The sequence below is a fragment of the Phaenicophaeus curvirostris genome, chromosome 5 (assembly GCF_032191515.1).
Source record: "Phaenicophaeus curvirostris isolate KB17595 chromosome 5, BPBGC_Pcur_1.0, whole genome shotgun sequence".
NCBI lineage: Eukaryota > Metazoa > Chordata > Aves > Cuculiformes > Cuculidae > Phaenicophaeus > Phaenicophaeus curvirostris.
In genome coordinates this window covers 44,344,771-44,368,167 of record NC_091396.1, presented here as the reverse complement: position 1 = coordinate 44,368,167, position 23,397 = coordinate 44,344,771, and the positions used below count along the sequence as shown (strand labels likewise).

The following is a 23,397-nucleotide window of genomic DNA, read 5'->3' as shown; positions in this document are numbered from 1 at the left end:
CGCTTCAGGGAACCGCTGTGCCCCTTTCCTTCCCGAGCCGAAGGGAACCCCGTGGCAGGCGGCCAGGGCCGGGACGCTGCCCCTGGGGCCGAGAGGGATGGGACCCCCTGCTAAGGCTGTGACAGCCGGGGCTGGCCGGGCAGCGCGGGGAAAGAGGGGTGAGTGGCTGGGGCGTGGGGACAGGGCAACAACGGGGACACAGATGGGAAAGGGGCTGCGGGAGAGGCACGAGGCAGGGGGGTGGCACGGGGGGGGATGGATGGACACCAGGCAGGGGGTGGCACGGGGTGACACGGGGCAGGGGGTGGCATGGGATGGGCACAGATCAGCGGGGGTGGCACGGGGTGGCGCAGGGGGTGTGGACGGGCACCGGGCAGGGGGTGGCACGGGGGGATGGATGGACACCAGGCAGGGGTTGGCACGGGGAGGCACAGGTGGACGGAGAGGCACTAGGCACCGGGCAGGGGGTGACACAGGGGGATGGAGAGGCACTAGGCACCGGGCAGGGGGTGGCACGGGGCGGCCGCGCGGTCCCGGGAGGCGGTCGGGACCCGGGGAGCCCGGCGAGCCTCGAAGCCGCAGCGCAGCCCCGGTGCTCGGCGGCCCCGGGAGGCGCGGGGCACGGCCGGTGCGGGGCCGGGGGCGGGGGCGGCGCCGCGCCCGGGGTCTCGGCCCGGGGCCGGGCACCTGCTCCCGCCCCGCGGCGGGGCCGGGCCGGCGGGGGCGGGGCGGCGGGCGCTGAAATAGGCGGCGGGCGGGCGCGCTCCATGGCCCGGCGGCGGCGGCGGCGGCGCGGAGGGGTCGGGGAGGGATGGCGGGCGGGGGACGGCGGCGCTGAGCCGAGCCGGGGCGGCGATGCGGCTGCTCGGCGCCTTCCTGCGGGTGCTGGCGGCCGCGGCGCTGGCGGCGGCGCCGGGGGGAGCCGGGGGGCGGGCCGGGGCGCGGGGCGGCTTGGGGGCGGCCGGTCCCCACGCGTCGCCCTCGCCGGCGCCCGCCTCTCGCTCCCCGCGGGTCGCGGAGCCTCCCGGTGAGTGGGCAGCGGGGGCGGCGTCCCGGGGAGGGCTGCGAGCGGGGACGGGGGGTCCCGGAGCCGGCGCGTCCCGGAGCCGGCGCGCGGGGTCCCGGGCGGGAGCGCCGAGAGCGGGGACGGGGGGCGGCGGGCGGGGATGCGGTGGCCGAGCGGCCCCCGCACCGGCGCGGGGATGGGCTTGTCGGGGGTCCTCGTCATCCCCGTGCCCCCGGGAGGGATGCAGAAGCCCCCGGGGGCTCGGCCTCTCCGCGGCGCCTCCTTGAAGCCCCTCGTCCTCATCCCCCGCAGTCCTGACCTTCCGTGAGATCTGGAACCGCAGCTTCTGCCGGCCTCGGGAGCAGATGGTAGATGTCATCGCCGAGTTCCCCAACGAGGTGGAGTACATTTTCAGACCCTCGTGTGTCTCCCTGCGGCGCTGCGGAGGCTGCTGCGGGGATGAGGGTCTCCGCTGCGTCCCTGTGGCCACCGGCGCGGTCACCGTGCAGGTGAGTCCTGCCGCGGCGGGGCTGTTGGGTTCCTCGCCGGGCACTGGGAGGGTAAACTCAGAGCTTCGCGTTCTCCAGACACCGTAACAACGTGGATAACGGAGGAGGGGGCTTCCTCACAACTGCTGAAATACGTGCTAAACCTGGAGAGTCCCTCTGCTTGCTTTGCGCTTGTCCCCGAGGCCAGGCAACACCCCGTGTGGTACTGGCTGTGCTCCTTGCTTCCCTGCCCTCTCCTCTCTGCATGGTTCATCTTACCATCACCTTTCCAGACCTTGTCTGTGTTCTGCAATGGAACTTGAGGTGTCCTGGTTGCCTGTGACTCTGCTGGGATAAAGCAGATGCTGCCCCTGAATCACAGGGAGAGGCAAAGCTCTTATGTGTCAGGAGGTGCCCGTGGTGGCACTGACAGTGAGTGTGGGCTGGGGTTATAGTGTGTGCAAAGGGCTGTACCAGCCCATTTCCAGCCCCACTGTGGAAGCTGTGTGAGGTAGGGTGCTGGTTCCCGGGCTGCAAACAAGCTGCCAGTCAGCTCTTCCCTGTGCATCAGGCGGCCTTTGTCCTCACCCTGCAGCCCTTGCGCTGCCAGAGATCAACCCACTGCCGCTGCAGGAAGAAGCTCTGCTTTGCTGTGGGTGTTGCACTAGAAAGTGCCTGCAATAAATTGCCAGTGATTTTGGTCCCTTGAGGACTGCATGTGTGTTGGAAGTTAGGGTGGGAGTCTCCAGAAATTCTTGACTGAGGTGGAGCAAAAGCCTGATGTGAATGGGAGGCAACTCCCCAGGCACAACTCTTCCTCCGTGGGAAGGATCCCACTGCCATGTGTCGGGTGGCTGTGCCAGGTGTTTCTGTGGGGACTAGTGTGGATCACAGCAGTGATGAACATACCTAGTGAAGCCCCTGGGCCGGGCTGGGGACTGACAGGTGACAGGGCAGATCCTGCCCCCCTGAGCTGAGGAGGCAGCATCGTTCTGACTCCAGGCTCAGCACTGTGGGAAAGGGGACCAGGAGGAGGCAGCAGCAATGGGAATGGTCTGGAAAACACAACTAGGAGGATATTTCCATCAGAGAAGGGAGTTGTGCAAAGTGGTCAAATATGTGAAAGCTCTCCAAGAAGGCAGAAAAATTTCCTCTAAGACTGGGAAATTCCAAGACCACGGGGCTTAAATTACAGCCCTGAAGACGTGGGGTGGCGCTAGCAAAGCCTCCCAAGCTGCTGAGGTAGCCAGGCCTGGCCGGTGCTGCCTGCATGTGGAGGTGGAGTCTCCGCTGCCGGAGGTCCCGAGGAACAGGTTAGACACGCGTCTGCGTGAGCGGCTGGTGAGGCGCTGCGGCAGGAGCCCTTCCAGCCCCCTCCTGCTGCCCGCCAGGAGGTAACCTTTGCTCCTCTTTCAGCTCCTGAAGATAAAGCCAAATGGAGAGGCACCTTACGTGGAGATGGTGTTCACGGAGCACAAGCAGTGCGAGTGCAGGTAGGGACCTCTGGCCTCGTTTTGCATCCCCGTGTCCCTCCAGCAAGCGCAACCCTGCCAGCTAACCATGTGTGTGGGACAGGGATGCCCTGTGGTACCCTAGCTGTACTGATGCCCTGGGGTACCCTAGCTGTACTGGGGCATCCCTTCGTTTCCATGCTGGGGTTTGCTGGTTCTTATGGCCCTTGCTTGGTGCAGGCGGCTCCCCGCAGCCGAGGGGGTGTGTAGCCTTGTCAGGCACCATGCGGAGCCACTGCAGCACCACGGCTCTGTGAGCAGGGATGTGCGTGCCCTCCATCCCTGTGGCTGCCTTGGCATGCCTGATTAGTTCTTTGCTGGCTGAAGGAGCTGCCTGTGGGTAACAGAGCAAGGCTGGTGGCTCTGAGGCAGGTCTTCAGTGTGGGGCAGCACATCAGAGGTGGTGGCTCAGCAGGGAGTTCCATGACTTGGTATATCTGAGTGTGACTGTGACCCAAAGGGCAACCTGAAGGGCTGGTTCTTCGGCCCTTATTTAAGGGAGACTCCCCCATGCGGGCTCGGAAGCAGGGATTTACATCCAAGACAACAAATGAAAGCTTAAAACATGCAGTGTGAACCTGGCATGGTTACGCAGCACTGGCCTGGGATGGATGCATGGCACCAACTTGCCACAGACTCCTGGCACATAGGTGGGTGACCCCTTGGGGTTCTTGCTGTGTCCCAGAAACAGTGAGAGCCTGGGGCCTTTGCTTGGGGGCTGCAGTGCTGTGGGAGCAGGAGCAGCTCCCCTGCTGCCTGCAGCTGGTTCCTGCTCTAGAGCCTCTCTAGCAGTGCCTGCCTGGGGGTCCTGGCATTCGCTCTCCATCACAGTCCCGGGGCGATGTAGTATTGCGAAAACTGGGGACTGAGTGTCCTTCTGGGCAGCTGTTGGATGTGATCCTTGCCTGGAAGAAGAGCCTGAGGATCCCTGGGTCGGTATTCCCCTGCAGCTGTAAGAGCGACTGTGCTGAAGCGAACCCAAGGACCATCCAACTCAGCGTTTCTCTGGAGTGTCTGGTGCAGAAGAGAGATTGGGAAGAACCACATGTTATTTCCCCCCTCCACTTCCAGCTACTTTCTGTTCAGGGAATTTTCTGAGCCTATTGTGGTTTTCCTACCTAGGGTAACTCCCAGGGGATCTCCTACGAGTACTTGTGTAGGCTGCCTTTGAATCTGCGTAAATGTCTTGCTTCTGCAGCACCTTTCAGCTTTTCCCTGTGCCACCTTCCACACCTTTACATCGTTCCCATTTGAAGTTTAGTGTAGGCGTGGTGGATGTCTTGGCCTTGACTCCTGCAGGGAGTGCTTAAGCCAAGTATGTCATGACTGCTGTCTGAGAACCACTACTGAGACACTGCAACAAATAACACATGTTACTCAGGATGTTGCATCTTATTTTACCAGCTGAGCTATGAAAGCTGCCGCTGAGAGCAGCTGAAATGGGATCCGTGCCTCCCAGTCTCATGGGCAAAGCGTGGGAGTCACCAAAGCCAGCAATCCCCTGGCCCAGTGCTGTCCCTGCCTTCTCTGTGCTTGCTGCAGTCAGCTCCTGGCTGAGGGGTTGATAATGTGGAGAGAAACCGTACTGGGCCTGTTGTAAGGATGAACGATAACAAGCAGATTGTGCTGCATGCTGAACCATCTCCATAAACCACCTCCAGCAGCTCAACAGGTGGCATTGCCCAAGTAACCGCTTTGTCCTTTTCCTGCCCCGCAGGCCCCGACAGGACCTGATGAGATTGGGAAGGTAAGTGAGATCAGGGGCGGCGTGGCTGGCTGGGGGGTGTGGGTCTCATCTCACACATCAGCTGCTCTTGTACTTTCATTTTGAAGGAGGAGGTCCAAGGGCCGAGGTAAGAAAAGACAAGGCAAGAAGAAACGTAAAGACTGTGAACTGTAAGTGAGCAGGGGCAGTTATGGGTGGTGTCTTCCAGGCTCATTAGATCTTTACTGATGCTGTGAGAAGGGAGAGGTTTGTGCAGAGCAGACGCAGGAAGAAGCAGGACAGAGGGGACAGTGGGTGGCTGTGGGGAAACAGGCCTTTTACTGTAGGCTCGGTAGGTGCTTGCTGGTCTCCAGGCTCAGCTGCACAAAGTTGCCTAGTCCCACCCAGGGTGGGGATGGATGGGCTGGGTCACTTGACAGTACAGACAGCACTGGGTTTCCTGAATCCATGAATTTCCAGTTTCAGCCTCATCTTGCTGCCAGCTGTGTCCTTCCTGCAGTCCTTGGCTAGTTCTTGTTTGGGTTACTCTGCCCTTTCCCTCCTTACATTTGCTGACTGTCTCAAACATCTTGCTGTAACAGCAGAGGTCGGACTGTCATTGCAGACGCTTTTGGGCTGTGGTGCCCGTAGCTGGCACTTTCCTGTTGCTGTGTTTTCCCCGTTTTGTCTGAAGCTCGCTGCTTGGGGCTTAGCCAGCACCCACAGCTCCACCACCCTCGCTCCTCCCTGTGAAAAGAGGCTGCCTGCAGTCCCTACCCCGTGGTTTGGTGCTGGAGAGTCTGAGCACAGGGAGGGACGACCTAGGGCAGAGTGAGGGAGCCTGGAGGTCCTGGTGTGTCCTTGTTTCCTCCACTCTGTATCCTGGCAGCACTCACCCTGTGCCGTGCTCTCTCTGCAGATGTGGCACGCCACGCAGGTAGCTTCCGCTCTGCCCCTGGCCTTGCTCCTGCTGCCTGGGTTTGAGCCAGCTGTGTTTCCCCCTGGCGTGGCTGACTTGTGGAGCTATGGCCCTCCGGGTAGTGGCGGGGAACAGGACTCCAGCAGGGAATTGCTGATTGGACTCTTGCCTGGCCCCAGTGGGAACACAGCCTGGAACCAAGGACTGCCTTGCCCCGTCTGCGCTATTGGCATCAGGACAAAAGGACCCATGACCAGGCCTGGGGCTGAAGATGAGGAGCTCAAGCAATGTGTTGCAGTTGGAGGGCATCCTCGGGGCAACAAGGAGTGGAGCTGGTGGACGTGCTGCTGGAGCTGGCTTGGGACAGCATGATGTGGGGGATGAGTGGAGATGGCTTAGAAGGCTACAGCTGCAAAACTGCTCTGTCCTGCCAGTGCACTGCAGCTGGTGAGGAAGGAAACCTGAGGCAGGCAAGGCTGCAGGGCTGTGTCTGTCCCACCCTTGGCGCAAAGCAGCCCAGAGGGTGCCAGGGAGCTTGCCTGGGAAGCTCTCCTAATGGGAAGGGAGTTGGTGTTGCCAGTGCTCCTCACTACACAGAGCCACATCCCAGCCATGCCCTGCTCAAAAAAAACAACCTGGTGGTCAGATGCAGGAGCTGGCAGTGTGAGCACTGCTGTCTGCTTTCCAGCAGCTGCAGGCAGGGCTCTTCCCCATGGGCACCCACCCAGGATTGAGGAGGGCAGTCCCATGGTGGCCCAGGGCTTGTCCATGGCACCAGCTCCTGCAGCACTGAAGGGGCTGCCTTTGGTGTGATGCTGGAGATGAACAACCAGCAGGTTAGGACCAAGCTGATCCCTAGGCTGGGGGTTATCCATGTGCTGGAGCGCAGGTGGGTACTGGGAGATGCCCTGGGGGAACTGTCCTTCTCCACACTGTGGTGTGTGTAGATTCACCATCCCTGTCCTGTTCTCGCCCCAGCCCAAGATGTCTGGCTCGCTGCTCTGTGCCTTTCCTTCTCCCTGGCTGGGCTGGTGCAAGGTCAGGGCAGCGGGAAGCAGGCTGCCTGTGGGCCTTCCCTCCTGAAGAAATGCCCCACCAAGGCTCTTTCACCCAGCATGGGGGCAGGCTGGCCTAGGGACACCACCTTTTACTGGGAGTATATTGGAGTGTGTAGGGGTCTAGTGGCCCTCATTAAGGAGGCTGTGGATGCTGCCATTTCGTGCTTTCTCCACTCAGCCAGGTCTGAGAGGCAGCTCCAGCCCTTGTTTCTTGTGTGCCTTAAGCAGTGCCCCTGGGGTTCTTCATGTCCCCTTTCCTGTCCCGCCAGCATGGGGGCTGGGGCAGACTGCCAAATGCATCCTGTGCTGCTCCCTGCAAGCCTTACCCTGTGGAGCAGTGCACGTAGCTGGAAGCCCTGAGGGCAAGTTATCCATCAGCATGCTCATGGGGCACCCCTGGCATAGGGTTAAAACAAAATTGAGGGTTATCCTCGAAAGCTTCAAACAAAAGGCTGGAGGGCAAGATGTGCAAAGGTTTTCAACCTTGCTATCAAACGAGATGGCCTGCAGTTTATCCTGAGTAGAGGAAGAATAGTGGACTGTAATGTAGCAGGTTTTGGGGTCCAAGGCATCTCCTTGGCACACCTGACAGGGCAGTGCGTAGCAGGGGTAGGCTCTTAGAGCCATAATGCTGGTGCTTCCACAATGACATGGGGAGAGGGCAGGTCCTGTGGCAGTTGTAGTCCAGTAGGGAAAGCCGGAGGTGGGTCTCCAGCCTCTGTGCTGCCACCATGCAGCACAGCATGGACTGGGTGAGTTATACCCAAGCAGCTGGATCTATCCTCCAGGAGATTGCTGAATCTCTTTTGGACCCCATTTCTATTTCTGGCATCCACGGTGTCCTGGGCATAGCCTACGTGGGCTCCTTGGCTGCCTCATGGAGGAGAGGGACTTGCTGCCCCTCTTCCTATGCTGCTCAGAAGCTGCAAGGGCCACGTGCCACCCTGGCTCTGGGGGTCTGTCCTGGTCAGTAGACACTCTCCGCATCCCTGTGTGCCATTTCAGCCTGGCTGGTTGCACTTTGAGGCTATGGAGAACTGTGTGCAGCACTCGAGGGATGTACATAATGGTTTCTGTATCGTTTTTAACCACAAAAGTTTCATCGCAGTAGTATTAAGCTTTTAAAAAGGAAGTTACATAAACCCAAGGTTGTTACTTAATAAAAATAAGTTTGTCAAGAGTGGTGATTAGGGGTAAAAAAAAATAATTCACACTCCTGCCCTGTGGCCTTTCCTAACAGTTCCTGGTGTCTAGTGTCACCTCTTTAGCTACTGCTTGACACTAAGAGTTTTCTCAGACAGCTGGTGGGGCTGAGTGCCTGCCTTGCGCAGTCACCCCGTGTCACTTCTCCCTCTGCGTTGCCCAAGCCCCCTGGCTGCCACGTGTGGCTTCATCCCTTGCTTCCCCCCATGGTGTGGGCTGTCAGAGTGGACAGCAAGAACTTGGGTGCCTGAGAGGGATGTGGCTGTCCCACTGTGGCAGTGATGAGAGGATAGGCAAGGGATGGCACCACCAGCATGGGAGGTTTGGGAGCTGCATCTCCAGGTTTCAGGAGCTCCCTCCAGCTCCAGGGGGTGCTCCATGGGTGAGGGGAACCTGATGATCCCTTGCAGCTCCTTGATGCTCCCGGGACTGCTGCAGGCATCACACGCCCAGGGGAGGACTAGCTCTATTCCCTGCCTGTATTTGCCAGAGGGGAGAGTCCTGGGACCCTCTCATCATCCCAGGGTGGCAGGGACTTCCAGCAGGACATCACACTCAACAGTGCCATGAAGGTCAGGGTAGGGGCTTGCTGCCCTGAAGGGGAGAGTGAGGCTCCTGGCCCCAAGCTTGTGGTCACCACTCATATTCCCTCCCAAGAGGACCAGCCATAGTCTGCCTGTCCCCCTTCTGTGTTGCTCCCAGTTGAGTGTTTGGAGGTTTATACCTCCCAAACTGACAGTAACTCCTGCCAGCCCTCCCTGGCCACCACCGATGGGTCCTCTGAGCACCCTGATAAGGTTAGGCTACATGTACAGACCCCACAACCCTGAGGTGCTGCAGAGTGGTGCTGTAAGATGGGACTGGTTCCCTCGTAAAGGGACTGGGACAGTCCCCAGCCCCAAAGCCAGCAGCGAGCTGAACAACCCCATACTTACCCTCCACGGACAGGCAGTAACTGCACCTCAGCCCTGGTGCTCCCAATTTCCCCACTTTTCCCTGCCTGAGTACCCCTTGGGGATGGGCAGCTGCATTACCAGCGTCCGCAGGCTCCCTGCATCTCCCAGCCCTACAGAGGTAAGTTTTTTCAATAAGGCTTTAGGAGCCAGAGCTTCCGCAAGTTGGTTTAGAAGGAGAGTTATAAAGGAGAAAAAACATAAGCTGGGCTCCAGGCTGCACTAGGAACAAAACGTCATATATTTTTGGGGTGTACCTGAAAAGGCAATGTGCATGTGGCACCCAAGGTGCCTGGGTGGTGCAGAGGGAGAAGCGATATGGGGTGGGCATACAAGGCAGGCACTTGGCCCTGCCACCTCTGGGCAGAGCCCCCTGAAAACTCTCCGAACAGCAGCCCAAGAGTGACACCAGACACCAGATCAGCCCAGAGAAGTAGCACAGTAGCTGATGAATCTCTGATGCGGAAGCTTTGCTGTTAACCTCCAGCTTCCCCTAGCACTGCCTGCCTGCTGCATCTCCCCGCGCATGCCAGCGCGGGTGTCCCGCATGATTCTGTGCAAATAAAGTGCACTGAGGCCCTAACCTCTCTCTTCTGACTTACAACATTTTGTATCCTCACAAAGCTGTGCGTAATCTTTCTGGTTGTTGCAGCCAGCAACGTCTGCGTTCTGAGAGAGTCTAGTGCATCTATTTCAGGCTGTGAGGAAAAGGGCAGCTCTCACTTCTTCCCTCTCTGTTATTGCTTTATGCCAGTCTTGCTTTGGAAGTTCCCACCTCACAAGGGCCACAGGCTGTTCAGCAAGCTGATCTAAAAATAAATAATCCCTCAGCTTTAGCATCCTCTAGCCAGCACTGGCATGGGAAACTGGAAGCCCACAAATAAGGGCCACTCTGCCTCAGGGCTGGTACAAATCTTCTCCCCTTGCAGGGTTCTTCCTCGAAGGCCAGTCCCTCTGGCACGTCTCCTTGCCAGGGCCTTTGGCTCACTCTCTTCTGCGCTGCCCCTTGTTCCCTTTGCTTTGCTGGCCCCTGGCTGAGCAGCATTGACCAAATTTGCCCCTGCTTGGCCCTGCAAAGCTCCCCTGTTGGCTCCCAAAAGGAGGTCAAACCACCGTCTTCCAGCTCCTCCCTCCTCATCCAGAGGGGACACTACTTTAACTGTGTGAAGCAATAAAATCCTTTAAATACAGTCCTGGTGTGACTTTGGGTAATGGCTGGTTTATCTCTGCAAGGGCTAAAGGAGATGTTTGGCAATGAACATAGCAAGGTTTTATTCCTCTCCCAGTGACTTCTCTTCAAGACATCCCTCTGCCACAATCAACCCCATATCCAAATCCTTCGACTGATACCTTATGCTGGGTTTTGTGCTTTACTTATGCTCTCTGCCCTCTCCAGGCCTATCTAGATTCGCTGAAGTCAAGCAGGTAAATCATGCCAGCAGTATCCCTGCTCTCATCACAGGCCTTGCTTCATTTCCTGCAAGAGGACCCCTCAGGCTCTGGTGGGAATTAAAAGGCCCTACAGACTCCAGGAAATAAACAAGCTGGGCAGAAAAAAAATTGGTCACCATTAGGTAGAGATTGGTGGAAGAAAAAGAAGCCTGTAAGTGTTTTGAAAAGAAACCAGAGTCATGAACATGGATTGTGTCTGGGCAGTGAGTTGTCTTAGAAAGCAGACCCCTTTGCACCCTACCAGACCTTCTTTCATAGGCATATAATCACAGAATCAACAGGTTGGAAAAGACCCACCGAATCATCTAGTCCAACCGTTCCTATCAAACACTAAACCATGCCACTCATATTAGTCTTCTATGCTGTGTTATGGATGGAGTGATAAGCTAATGCACTTCATTTGTAAGAGAGAAGCAGCAGTAGGTTTATTGATATAAACCAGCAGTTTAATAAAGTTTGATAGTAAATGTGATGGTGGTTTAACAAGATTCAGTAGCAAGGTACATTGGATGATTCACTGCATAGAGTACAGAGTCAGAAACAACTCTAAGGGAGACGCTTGTGTTGAGTCACCAAGTTCAGAAAGGACCACCTTGCTTTCTAAACTTCTTCTCAGAGAGGAGTCTGGGTGTGGCTGGATCCAGGCTCAGTCAATGTTTTTGTCAAAAACCTTACGTATGCACAATCAAACCTTTGTATCACTCTGCTAAGATTTCATAGTTTCAGTGCACTTATTCCCAATTCACTTTCTGAGAATCTGTTGCAGCAAGGATTCTCTCAACCTTGAGGAGTAACCTTGAGAGGCATTCCTGCTTGAGGGGACGTCCTGACATGCAGCCCACTGTTATTTCAGGAGAGCTGAAAGCCCTCTTGGACTGGTCACTATTTATGGAGTAAGACGATTGACTCATAGTCATATTTGCATACTGACTGCAGATGCTAGTTTCTTCCAGATCTGGCTTGAGTCAGACCCTGACCAGCACTGTGGCCAGGTGAGTGCATAACCATAGATTAAGCCCTGGATATCATGTTGGTATTTCTGTCTTTCCCCAAAATCAGCCTGAAGTGGATGCAGCCATTGCGACCATCACCAGCCATCACAATCACCACTGGTGGTTATAGCTTGATGAGGATTATGGTAAAAATTCAGGTTGGAGTGGCGAGAAGCACGTCGTCACACGCTCCCAAGAAAATAGACTTTGTAGGAGAGTGAGTGTTTGAATGGTGAGCGCTGCACCGAGCTGTGGGCACAGGCTTGACTTTTCCTGCTGTTGTTAACAGACTGAGCTGCGCAAGAGAGCTGCCCGGAGGAGATGAGCCAGGAGAGACCTCCTGCCATCAGTAAACACAGTGCACAAAGTAATGTGTCAGCAACAGACGGGTGGTGGCATCCTGGCCCGGCTCTGGGGCCTTCACTCTGCTCCAGGCTCAGTTCCCATCCGGCCGCTCCTTGGGAACGGCTGCGTCCAGCCCCATAGCAAAGAGCAGGTCCAGCAGAGGCTGAATGCACTGACTGTCCAGGCTGTGATGACACGGCATCAAGCCACCTCCTGTTGAAGTGAAACTGCCTTTTTACAAACATTTCCTCCTGCAATAAGGACACGCGCGCAGGTTAGCGATGGATGGACAAAGAGGCAGGTGCCTCCCTCTTCCCAACTAATCTTAGCACAGTCTTTCTTAGGGTATCATTAGGATTTAATTCCATCTTTCCTCCCTTTGCAGGTCCCCTGCCACCCCTCCAGGAAAAGGTTGTTTGGACCTGGACAGAGCATCTCACAGACACAGCAAACAAACTCACCTGAGCCACTCATTGAGCACTCCAGATGCAGCAAATCTGCGTTGCTAAAAGCAGGTGTGGGGATCTAGCGGGCCCTGCAGCCTGGCCTTCCAAGAAAAAGCCAGGCCAAGATGCCAGGAACGCGTGCTTCTAGGTTAAGCCAAAGACCAGTATTTTCCACGTACGAAGTACTAGTTAACCACCAGCTGGGATCTCGACTTCGCTTCATTTTGCTGAGCCTTAACCCAGTTGCACAGGTGCTCCCAGCTTTGTACGTCTGAAATAAGTTGGTAAAACCAAATGATTCTGCAAGAGCTGGTTAAGAGCCAGCTGTGAGCCCAGGGCTGGGAGGCATGGACGCTTCTCAGATGCAAATCTGGAAGAGTCCCCAGAGCCCTAGGACTGACGTGCAGGAGGGGCGGGTCCCCCGGCAGCATCCCAAGGCCTTAAATGGGTCAGAAGGAGCTGCTGGGACCGGAGCATCCTTCGAGAGGCAGGTAGAGGCAAAGGCTATTTAAAACACGGCTAATTATGTGCTACGGGAGGAAGGCAGTACTTAATGAACGGCAGGTTTATTAATTAAGGACAATTATTGGTGAATAACGATGATAATAAAACAAACAGCGCTATGCGCTCACCGCACGGCTACAGAGCTACGAAGAACCTGCGGTGGGGCGGGGGGATACCGGCCGGGACCCTCCATCTCCGAGCCCCCCCATCCCCGGGACAGACCCTGCCCCATCCCCGCCCGGGACCCCCGGGGCAGCCCCCGTGGGGATGATGATCTCATCCGCAGCCAATCAGCGCTCACCATTCCGCCCCGCAGCCAATCAGTAAGCGCCCTCCGCCACAGCGCAGCCAATCAGCGCCCCCCATCGCCCACCACTCAGCCAATCAATCGGCGCCCTCCGCCGCCGCTCAGCCAATCAGCGCCCCCATCGCCCACCGGTCAGCCAATCAGCGCCGCCCGCCGCGGCGGAGGATGCTGGCGGCAGCGCGCGCCCCGGTGCCCGGCCGCGGGGGGGTCCCGGGCGGGGGGCGATGCCGGGCGGCGGGCGGCGAGGGGGCGATGATCCGGGCGGAGGCCGAGCCCTGCTCCCGGGCGCTGGCGCAGGCCCGCGGGTACCTGGGGCAGCGGCGGGGCCGCGTCTCGCCGGCGGGGCCCGAGGGCGGCGGGCGGCGGGACTACCTGGTGGAGGCGGCGCGGCAGCTGCGGCTGGCGCTGGAGCGGGACGTCAGCGAGGACTACGAGGAGGCCTTCAACCACTACCAGAACGGCGTGGACGTGCTGCTCCGCGGCGTGCAGGGTGCGCGGGGACGGCGGGAGGAACGGGACATCCCTGCGGGGAGAGGAGACCGGGACATGAGACCGGGACATCCCTGCGGGGAGAGGGAATCGGGACATCCCTGCGGGGAGAGGGAATCGGGACATCCCTGCGGGGAGAGGGAATCGGGACATCCCTGCAGGGAGAGGGGACCGGGACATCCCTGCGGGAACAGCGGCCAGGGGACAGCATCCCTGCAGGGAGAGGGAACCAGGACACCCCTGCGGGGACCGCATCCCTACAGGGAGAAGGGACCAGGACATCCCTGCAGGGAGAGGGGACCAGGACACCCCTGCAGGGACTGCAGCCAGAGGACGGCTTCTGGACAGTGAAAAGGGACCAGGACATCCGTGAAGGGAGAGGGGACCGGGATATCCCTGCAGAGACCACAGCCAGGGGGCGGCATCCCGACAGGGAGAGGGGACTGGGACACCCCTGCAGGGATCACAGCCAGGGGGCCAGGGCATCCCTGCTGGAAGAAGGGTGAGGGGACCAGAGCATCCCTCTGGGGAAAGCAGTGAGGGTCAGGGCAATCCCTCGTGGCACCATTGCAGTGGGACCAGGGCATCCCTCCAGGGAGCACGGGCTGCCCATCACACCTCCCCTCTGTGCCAACCGCAGTTGACCCCAACAAAGAGCGTCGGGAGGCCGTGAAGCGGAAGATCACGCAGTACCTGAGGCGTGCAGAGGAGATCTTCAACTACCATCTCCAGCGATCTGTGGGGGTTGGCAACCCCACTGCCACGGTGAGGGGCTGGTATGGAGCAGCACGGGTGGGATGGCAGCAGATCTGTGGCACTGGGAAACCTTGGGGGACACACAGAAAGCAGCCCCCCAAGCCCCCTTGACCACCTTTGCCAGCTGTTGTAAGGTGGTGTACACAAAATGGCAAAGACACGGCTGCAGGGTGTCTCGGCGTGCGCTTTGGCCTGCTGGGAGTGAAGAGCTGATTTGGGCCCTGCTTGCCCAGGGCACTCCCGGGACAGACCCCTCCAGCTGTGTATGTTTTAGCTTGTGGTTGTTATAGTGAAAATGGCCATTTTTCAGTGGGACTGAAGCCACTGGGGGGAACCACCTTGTCAGATGTTAAAAATGTCATTTTCCCTGTCATTGTTCCCATCTGGATGGAAACCAAAGGTGGTGGCTCCTTCCTGCATTGTGGGAAGGTGGTTGATGATGAAGGGAGGCAGGAGTGGGGCAGGGCAGGGTTAGGGTCTGGTGAGAAGCACAGGAGGAGAACAGCAACTACCTTCCATATAGATTTCCCTAGTGCTGAGGCAGTCCAGGTCCAGGTGTAAGCTTTGGAGTGATTTTACCTCTACTGCAGGTGCGATCTTTCCCTGAAAACTTTGAAAATTGAGTAGCTGGCCAAGTAGCATCCAGCTGATGTTAGGAATCGATCATGGTAGTTGGAGGGTTGTCTCTGGATGTTGATGAACCAGGCAATACTGCTGCCTGCTCTGGAAAATGCGGGGACTTCTCCCACCGTCTTTCATGGACAGTAGTGTCTTTCAGTGCCTCATCCTCTTTTTGCTGCCTTGCAGGGTTACAGCAGCTTGCGCTTACGGCCCATCAGGACACTGAGCTCGGCAGTGGAGAACCTGAGACGGTGTAAGGTTGTGGGAGTGATTGATAAGGTAATGGCTTGACCTGGAACAGGGTAGGGGAGAGGCTGGGGCTGGACAAGGGGAGCACAACCTGGAGAGTCCTGGCAACTAGGATGGGGGTGCCAGCGCCCCTCATATACACCAGGGAACTTGAGGGTTACCATCCACACCATTCCCACCACAGAAAATTCACAGGGGAGGATGCAAGACCCTTTAGGGAAAGGGGAATCTGTTCATGTCCCCATTCCTTTTGCTTACAAGATCGCCCAAGATATTTACGAGGAGGTGGTTCCATCTGGTTCTTGCCCATGCCTGGAATCATGCTTGATGCCTAGGTACTGTGGTGGTGGACTCCTGTGGATAATCTAGACTTCAGCAGAAGACAAGCCATATGGATGAATCAACTAATTAGTAGTCGATGATCTTGGAATGAAGATGGCTCTTACCATCTCTATACACATGTGGCACATTGTTCTCTGCCATTCCCACATCTCAGTTTGTCAAGATCCTGATGAGGTCCAGGCTGGCAGCCCAGCGCACGCCATGGAGCTCAGAAAGAGCAGTGTGAAACACTTTGTTGTGAAGGAAGGAAAAATGGTGTGGGAGTTACCTCTTTCTTTAACTCTCCGCTCCCTGCCTCTGTGGCTATCTCATTGCTAACCTGTGTTTTGTCTTTCAAGTGTAGGGCTTTGAGCACCACCAAGCTCCTCTAGTTGGGTGGGAGTTTGTTGTTCCAGAGCTGAGACCCTGGGTCATTCCTGTAGGCTGGGGGTTGTGGTGAGAGCATTCACCACTTCTGACTGGTGCTGTATATACTGCTCCCAGGTGCAGATCGTCCAGGATCCGGCCACTGGTGAGACCTTTATACTTAAGGTGAGTGTTTCCAGTTTTATCTGCCTCCTTCTCCCTGTAATGGCAGTGCCTCCTTGTCCAAGCAGATGGCTGGGGCAGGTGAGAGAACCAAAAATTAGCAGATCACAGAAGTTTAAGAGGCTGTTCATTATTCATAAAGCTTCTTTCGGTTTCTTTTTGCATCTTCTGTGATCAGAAAGGGGAAATGGTTCTCTGTGTTTGTCCGTTCTTCTGCCTTGTAATGCTGCAAGCCAAGCCTTACTCCCGTGTTAATCTGGGTCAGCCCCCGAAACAGGTGGTAGGTGGGATGTGGTCAGTATAAGCCCTAGAGCATTTTCCAGTGCCCTTGGAACTTAAAATAAAGGACTTTAATAAATGGACAAGGAGGGTCTGGCGTGACAGGGAGAAGCATCCTTTCCAGAGGGGAGAGGAAATGGGGCTGGGAGGATGGGTTCCCATCTGAAAGACGTAGGGGCAGCTTTAGGGGAAGGCCACTGCTCTGGACCAGCAGTGTCCTCTAGGTCCCACAGTGCAGGTGGGGAGCGCTCTGCCTCAGCAGACCTTTGCAGAGCCCTGCCTTGTCACAGCTGGGCGCTGGGGGCCAACAGGGACCTCCACTGCAGGTGGGACAGTGGGGCAGCCGTAGAGCTTAGCAGATAGCCTGCTACCTTTCTGGCTGTCCTGTCTTGACAGGCAATAGGTTGCAGGGAGTCCAGGCCTCTACTGTGCTTTAACATCTGTCTGCCTGTACCTCCTCAGAGCCTCCCCAAATCCCATGTGGAGACCCGTGAGAGACAGACCATCATCCCTCATGGGGTGCCCTTCATGGTCAAGCTGCTGTGCTACTATGTGAGCGAGGACTCCATCTTCCTCCACCTGGAGCACGTGCAGGGTGAGTAGGGGCAGCATTGCTGCCCAGCATTGCTGCCCAGCAGTGTTGCACCCCGCTCTTATCCACCGCCTCACTTTCTTTAAAGTCTCAAATATGTTTCTTCTGCTGGTTCGGGACTGTTATTTGTATTGACAGCACAAGCTGCCTTCTTCGTAGAAAGGTGATGGGTACTAGGGCTTGGAGACTTTGTGGAAGGAGCCACTGAACTGTATTGGGGTTTCTGGAGGTTTGGTAAGAGCCAACCGGGGAAGTAACATAGGAATGGGCCCGTGGAGACCTTGCAAGGAGAAAGAGATTATGTGTGTAGGGGTTTCATATGGAATCTAGACTTAGGGACCAGAGTCCCATGGGAGGGAATAGTCATGCCTTGAGGTAAAGAATTTGATTTGGTCTAGTGTCTTGAAAAGAAAAAAACTCTTCATTTTACTGGCATTGTTTGTCCATGACAGGAAAGAGATGGAGAAGGATAAACAAGTGAGGTAGTTCACCTGAGTGTTGTTGAACAACACAGTCTTTTGATAAGACATTCATAAAACATATTTGGTTACAGAAGAAGAGGCCACACTGGATTTTGAGATCAGACCAAAGAGAGGAGATGGAGAATTGAGGCATAAATGGCAGGGAGCACATAGGGGTTTGGGTACAAGAAGGAGACGAGCCTGGGGATTGTTCCAGATCCTGGTGCAGAAGCGTGACAAGGTGGAGGCTTCTCCCAAGGAGCTTCTTTGCTCTCTGCTGGTTGCATGGATGTATAGGGAGAAGCAATTGGAGTTCAGCAATGACAAATGAAGGCTGACGTGTGTTGGAGAACAGCCTCAACTCCTCGTGTGTTGCTGTAGGATGAATTTGCAGAAAGCAGCCAGCAGCTGAATGTGGTGAGAGTGGGAAGCCCTGGCAGTGTGTGGTGGGCTCCAGGGCTCCATGCTCTGGCTCCCTGCTCACCCATGGGCTCTGTGCCATGCTGTGGGAGCTCTCTTGCATCACTGTCACAAGAAGAGGAAAGGCTCTCAGGGGAAAGTGGAGATGGCGGTGGGATGAGGGGCATGCGTGAAGATGTGGCTGGCCTGTGAGGTGGAAGTGGCAGAGCTGGGATCGAGGAGACTGTGCAGAAGTGGGGAGCAGGGCTGCTTTAGCTTTCAGTGTGCCAGGTCCCAGGGCAGCCGTGGCATTGAGCATGGTGTGTTTGTAGGGCTGAACGGTGTTCTGCATGGACTTGAGCTTTTGCAGGGGAAGGATCCACAAGAAGGATGTTGAGGCTCTGGAGTGTGTCCAGAGAAGAGCAACGAAGCTGGTGAAGGGGCTGGAGAACAAGTCTTACAAGGAGCAGCTGAGAGAGCTGGGGTTGTTTAGCCTGGAGAAGAGGAGGCTGAGGGGAGACCTCGTTGCTCTCTATAACTACCTGAAAGGAGGTTGTGGAAGAGGAGGGTGCTGGCCTCTTCTCCCAAGTGACAGGGGACAGGACAAGAGGGAATGGCCTCAAGCTGCGCCAGGAGAGGTTCAGGCTTGACATCAGGAAAACATTTTTCACGGAAAGGGTCAATGGGCACTGGCAGAGGCTGCCCAGGGAGGTGGTTGTGTCACGTTCCCTGGAGGTGTTTAAAAGATGGGTGGATGAAGTGCTGAGGGGCATGGTTTAATGATTGATAGGAATGGTTGGACTCAGTGATCCACTGGGTCTTTTCCAACCTAGTGATTCTGTGATTCTGGGAGATTAACAATGCTTGGTCACATTCCAGCACACGGGCTTTGGTCTGTGCCTTAATGGGCTGTGTCTGCAGTGTGGGCAACAGGGATGCTTTCTGCACCATCACTTGTTCTTCTCTCTGCTTTCCAGGGGAGACACTGTGGTCTCACCTCCGCTCCAAGTACTGTGCCCAGCAGGGTTCTGCCGATTCAAACACCGCTGGAGCCCTGGGGGACTCTGGCAGAGAGGACAGCGTGGGAAGCTCCCAAGGCATCAGCCAAGCCTCCACCTTCTCTGCTTGGACAGGCAGTGGCCTCCCAGGGTCTGTGACCCACCAAGTGTTGGGAAACACCGATGCCTTGCCCCTTGCGGAGCAGTCCCTGGACCTCACGGACCCTGGCTCAGGGACCCACTGCTGGCTTCACCAGACTCCTGCCAGTGGCACAAGGGCTGCACCTGGAAGGCGGGATCTAAGCATGACCCAGACTATGTCTGCCATCGTGGACTGTGTTCCAGCAGTATCAGCCAACGGCCCCGGCCACCTTACCAACCAGGGCCTGGTCATCTACCCCTGGGATGCTCTAACCAGCGGCATGGGCTGCATATCAGAGAGGGCAGCCTCTCAACAAGACCCTGAGCCATGTGCTGGTGAAAGGCTTCCCCAGACTCCCAGCCCCACACCGAAGACTGTGAGAGGGAGCCTGACAGGGGAAAGGGAGCCGCCGTCTCAGCAAGTGTCTGAGGTCCCCTGGGCTCAGCCTCTCCTGATTTCCTCAAGTCAGAGGCAGCTTCGTGCGGGAGTTGCCCAGTGCAGCTCTGACAAGCCTCATGGGCCTGACCCTGTGGTGGGGGAGCCCTCCTGGGGCACAAGCCTGACCGGCCGCCAGCTCAGAGAGCAGCCGCTCTCAGGACAGTGCCCGTCTTTGGCTTCCCATGGGCCTGGCCAGAGAGCGTGGGCTGTGAAGGAGGAGCAGGTGCAGCTGTGGGCAGCGGAAATCCTCCTGGCCTTAGAGGGACTTCACCAACAGGGTGTCTTGTGCCGGGACCTCAACCCCAGGAACCTGCTGCTTGATAGAGCCGGTAGGTAGTGCCCCAGCCTGCTGCCCCGACGAGGAAGAGGTTGGCCTCAGTCGGGAGACTGCCATTTGCCCCATTTTCAGGAGACTTCCTTGATGTTGCTTTGGGGAAGGGCAGAAGTCTGGGAAGGTTTGGGTGTTTCTGAGCCTAGAAATATGGGTTCAGCTGGGATTTCCAAGTGGTTATTAGATGAGTTGGCTCTACAGTGGAAGGGTCTGCAGCCACAGGAATGCGTTGCCTCTGCTCCCTTGACAGGGTTGGCTGCCTGGGAAATCCCAGCACTGGGGAAGCTGGGACCAGATGAACTCTGCCTGAGGTTAGTGAGATTGCAGCTTTCCCCTGCTTGTAGTTACTGCTTACTGGGGGTGTTCTGGAGCCTGTCCATCCCTTCAAGCCACTGTCAGTGCAAGCCAAGTGCATGTTCCTGCTTGGCTGGCACCAGCTGGGGCAAAATGGAGAGCTGCAAATTGCTTAGGAAAAGAAAAGCGCAGAGAGCTTTGCAAAGGGAAAGCTAACCTTCCTTCCTTTGTCACTGGTTCTTTCCTCACTACAGCCTGCCCTGAGGTCTGTGAGCTTGGAGTCCACCTAACCACTCCCACCAGCTGCACAGGTGTGGTGGGCACCTGGGGCCGGCGCTGGGAGGCCAGGGGATGCGCAGCACCTCTGTGGTCAGGGCACAGCGGGGACCCAGTGCCCTGGCTGTTCCCAGTTGTGGGGACGTGGCTTGGCTTTGTTCTCTGAACAAAGTTAGCTTTATGCCAACCTCCTTGCTTTTGGCTCTGGTGCTGCTCTGTAGGTCACGTCCGTCTCACTTTCTTTGGCCAGTGGACAGAGGTGGAACCCCGGTGCTGCAGCCAGGCACGGGAGGATCTCTACAGCGCCCCGGGTAAGAGATGTGTCCCCTGCCTTCTCCTGCCCTCAGCCCGGTGCTACTAGCCTGGGGAGCAGGGGCTGCTGCGGGCAGCGAGATGTGCTCAGCGCAGCCACTGGTGCTCCCTGCTTCCAGCTCTAACACCTCTCTGTCTCTCTCTGCAGAAGTGGGGGGGATCACGGAGCCCACTGAAGCGGCTGACTGCTGGAGCTTCGGCTCTCTCTTGTACGAGCTGCTGACAGGAGTGGTAAGAGGCAGGGAGAAGGAGTTGACCCTGGCACAAGGGCTTCCTGTTACACAGGGTCTCGGAGGGTGCTCTGCCCTGCTGGCACCTCACTGCTCTGCCAGGTTGCTTCAGGCATGTGATTCCTGGTGACTGCATGTGGGTTCTGAGTGTTCCAGGGCCCTGGTTTTAAATCCTGCCCTGCAGGGCTGGGGTTGTGTGGTAATGGAGGCTCAGCAGGGTGCTCCCACCCTCCTCAGTGCCTCTGCTGACCATCACCCTCTGCCTCCTGCAGCCACTGTCCCAAAACCATCCTTCAGGAATTCAACCTCACACTTCACTGCATCTGCCGGAGGGGCTCAGTCTGGCTGCTGCGTCCCTGCTTACTGAGGTGAGGGGCTTGGAGGGGCGGCAGAGAGGACAGGGCTAGAGGCTGGGAAAGTCAGGATCCAGCTTCAGTGGCTTTTCCAGTGTCCCCATCTCCCCCTCCTGCTGTCCCAACCACTTTCTCTGCAGCTTCTGCAGTACAACCCGAAGAAACGTTTGGGCTCTGGAGGAGGTGGCATTGCGAAGCTGAAATCCCACTCCTTCTTCAGCACTGTCCCCTGGAACAAGCTGGTGGGCTAGGCAGGCTGTCCTTGTCGGGAGCTGGGCACAGAGCCACTGTCCTTGGCATTTGTCACCCCAGGTGGCCCTGGCAGCTCTGCCTGCACGGGCTGCCCTGGGGTGGGGTGCACACAAAGCTCTGCAGCCTGATGTGTCCTCCTGTCTCTTCTTGTGTTGTTGGTGTCTGCAAGAGAGGAGGCTGCAGTCAGGGCTGGGCTGTCTTCTCAGCCCACCCTGGTGGGAAAGAAAACCCAGGTGTCCAGCGCTGAGGAGAGGCTGTTCCCCTTCTGGGGCATCCCTCACTCAGCACCGTGCCCTGGGGCTTCCTCCCTGGGGCTTTTCTCATCTCTGCTGCTACCAGTGACCCTCCTGTCCTGCTGGTTTTTTGTGGCTCCCACATGTCTCCTCTGGGCCTCACTGGCTGGTGCCCAGGCCCAGGGTCTGTGCCCATCCCTGGCTGCACATGTGCATGTGGGTGATGCCTGCTGCGGGGGCGAGATTGGAGGGAGCGGCCTGCTCTTCTCCCTCTGGCCCTCTAGAAAGAGAATAAACCACTCATTATCACTTGCAGAAGTGTCCTCCTGTTTCTGAGCTGGACTAGGGAGGCCTGGGCTGACTGATGAGGGCCCCAAATCTGTCTCAAAGGTGCCTGGAGCCCTGCCTCGGAGGCTGCCCACCCGCTGTCAGCAGCCTGCAGCCAAAAGCTGGAACCTGCCTGGCCGTTTCCACTTGTGCCCCTGCCTGCCTCATGGCTTTTGAGTCTGTGCAGCTGTACACGTGCAGCTCACGGCACTGGGACAATGCACAGAGCCTGTGTTTCTTCCAGCCCTGTCTTTGGGGGTGGTTACCCATTTTGGCTCTGACCTCCTGTGCCAGAGTGCTCCTTTCTGCTGGCAAGACTGCAGCCCCCTGCCCCTATTGCTGCGTTTTGAGCACGGTCATTCCTGACAAACAGCGATGGTTTAAAGGGATGAACTCTGAGAACTAGCACTGATATAAGGTGACCAAGAGTTAACTACAAGCCAGGAGAAATGAAGCATGAAGTAGAAGGCCAGAGGCTGCCGAGCTCATTTGTGCAGGACAAAGCCATAGGCTGAAGGATGAGCTAGCAATGCAGCGGTGTATTTTTGGCCTCTCCCAGCGTGCGCTCTCGTTGCTCACTCATCCCAAATAGTAAGGAATTACTGGCAACAGTGAAACGTCTGTGACTAGCTGGTTCCAGGACCTGCTCCTTGCTGGCTCAACCTGGCTCTCAGACAGCAGCAGGAACGCTTGTCCACCAGAGGAGAGCAGAGCCTAGGAGAAATGCATTTCCCAGCACAGCAAAGGCAGGGGACACCCTGAAAGCTGTGCAGAAGCAAAAGGACTAAGCAAGGAGCTGACCATGAATGCCAGAGCAGGTGCAGTGCTGGAGGCAGCTAAGCCTTGGGCTTGTCCTCTCTTGGGTAGCTTGCACTGGCTGAACCCTTCAGCAACAGGCCTTGGCCACACTTGCCACCAGCAACCCTTGGCCACCAGCCGCCTAGTCCTGCGAATCAAGGCTGGTTCAGCAAGACTGATGCAGGCCTGCATCTGGAGCCACAGCATGGGTTCTTGCACCAAAGCACTCTGGGCATCACCCAGGAGGAAGCTCCAAGCACAGCAGCTGCACAACCTTCTACAGCAAGTCCCAACAGGACCGTTGGGCAGTTTTCACTTCCTGGGTAGTCCCAAGGGCTCATTTATTGCAGCTCAAGTCAGAACACATACACAGCTTTTCCCAGGCTCGTGTATGAAGTCAGGGTGGGGCCTCTGTATCCCAAGCCAGCATGGAGGGAAAGATGCCAGCAGCATTTTTCAGTCAGAACCTTCTCTTTCACTCAACACATTTGTGCAAGAGCAAACTAGGCTCTTTCCCTTTCCTTTACAGCATGGGAAAGGGGGTTTTCCTCCCTCCCCTCCTCATCTACTTCAACCACAAAGAGGAAAGCTGACTTCAAGCACGGGTACCTCTACAGCTGCCAGGAAGCTGTAGGAACCAGTACTAGGAACTGCTCTCCTGTTTGCCAGCTTGACAGCTGTGAGTGCAATTATTTTCTGTTAAAAGGGGCTGCCTTCTTCACTCATAGTTGAGAAGGGCCAACTATTTGCTGAAGCTGATGTCAGAGCTGGAAAAACCCTGCTGTGAACCAGGCACAATTTCATATTA

At 56.9% G+C, this 23,397-nt stretch overlaps 3 protein-coding genes across 5 annotated transcripts in view; all 3 read left to right on the top strand.

The window, feature by feature from the left end:
- MLH3 (mutL homolog 3) overlaps positions 1-23,397 on the top strand; it is a 140,653-nt gene that overhangs the window by 34,462 nt on the left and 82,794 nt on the right. The window lies entirely within an intron of this gene.
- On the top strand, positions 840-12,661 carry PGF (placental growth factor). 3 transcript variants are annotated; one of them, XM_069858624.1, is made up of 6 exons: positions 840-1,027; positions 1,319-1,515; positions 2,911-2,987; positions 4,723-4,752; positions 4,839-4,858; positions 12,018-12,661. In XM_069858624.1, the coding sequence occupies exons 1-6, from the start codon at positions 856-858 to the stop codon at positions 12,095-12,097; spliced, it is 576 nt and encodes a 191-aa protein (XP_069714725.1). In that variant the 5' UTR covers positions 840-855; the 3' UTR covers positions 12,098-12,661. The 3 variants fall into 3 exon arrangements, with proteins under 3 accessions (XP_069714725.1, XP_069714727.1, XP_069714726.1); XM_069858626.1 differs by lacking the exon at positions 12,018-12,661 and adding an exon at positions 5,630-9,648; XM_069858625.1 differs by lacking the exon at positions 12,018-12,661 and adding an exon at positions 5,630-9,648 and having other exon boundaries at positions 4,839-4,901.
- On the top strand, positions 13,126-21,767 carry RPS6KL1 (ribosomal protein S6 kinase like 1). Its single transcript, XM_069858595.1, has 10 exons — positions 13,126-13,379; positions 14,019-14,143; positions 14,942-15,034; positions 15,830-15,877; positions 16,616-16,748; positions 18,583-19,512; positions 20,306-20,395; positions 20,545-20,627; positions 20,899-20,994; positions 21,120-21,767. The coding sequence occupies exons 1-10, from the start codon at positions 13,142-13,144 to the stop codon at positions 21,228-21,230; spliced, it is 1,947 nt and encodes a 648-aa protein (XP_069714696.1). The 5' UTR covers positions 13,126-13,141; the 3' UTR covers positions 21,231-21,767.

What these genes read in the sequence shown, in the direction of transcription:
- RPS6KL1 (XM_069858595.1), top strand. Translation starts at nt 13,142, where the DNA reads ATGATCCGGGCGGAGGCCGAGCCCTGCTCCCGGGCGCTGGCGCAGGCC. An exon ending in CCACCTGGAGCACGTGCAGG is followed by an intron (nt 16,749 to 18,582) that starts GTGAGTAGGGGC and finishes TCTGCTTTCCAG; the next exon opens with GGGAGACACTGTGGTCTCAC. An exon ending in GGATCTCTACAGCGCCCCGG is followed by an intron (nt 20,396 to 20,544) that starts GTAAGAGATGTG and finishes CTCTCTCTGCAG; the next exon opens with AAGTGGGGGGGATCACGGAG.
- PGF (XM_069858624.1), top strand. Translation starts at nt 856, where the DNA reads ATGCGGCTGCTCGGCGCCTTCCTGCGGGTGCTGGCGGCCGCGGCGCTG. An exon ending in GCGGGTCGCGGAGCCTCCCG is followed by an intron (nt 1,028 to 1,318) that starts GTGAGTGGGCAG and finishes CATCCCCCGCAG; the next exon opens with TCCTGACCTTCCGTGAGATC. An exon ending in CACAAGCAGTGCGAGTGCAG is followed by an intron (nt 2,988 to 4,722) that starts GTAGGGACCTCT and finishes CCTGCCCCGCAG; the next exon opens with GCCCCGACAGGACCTGATGA.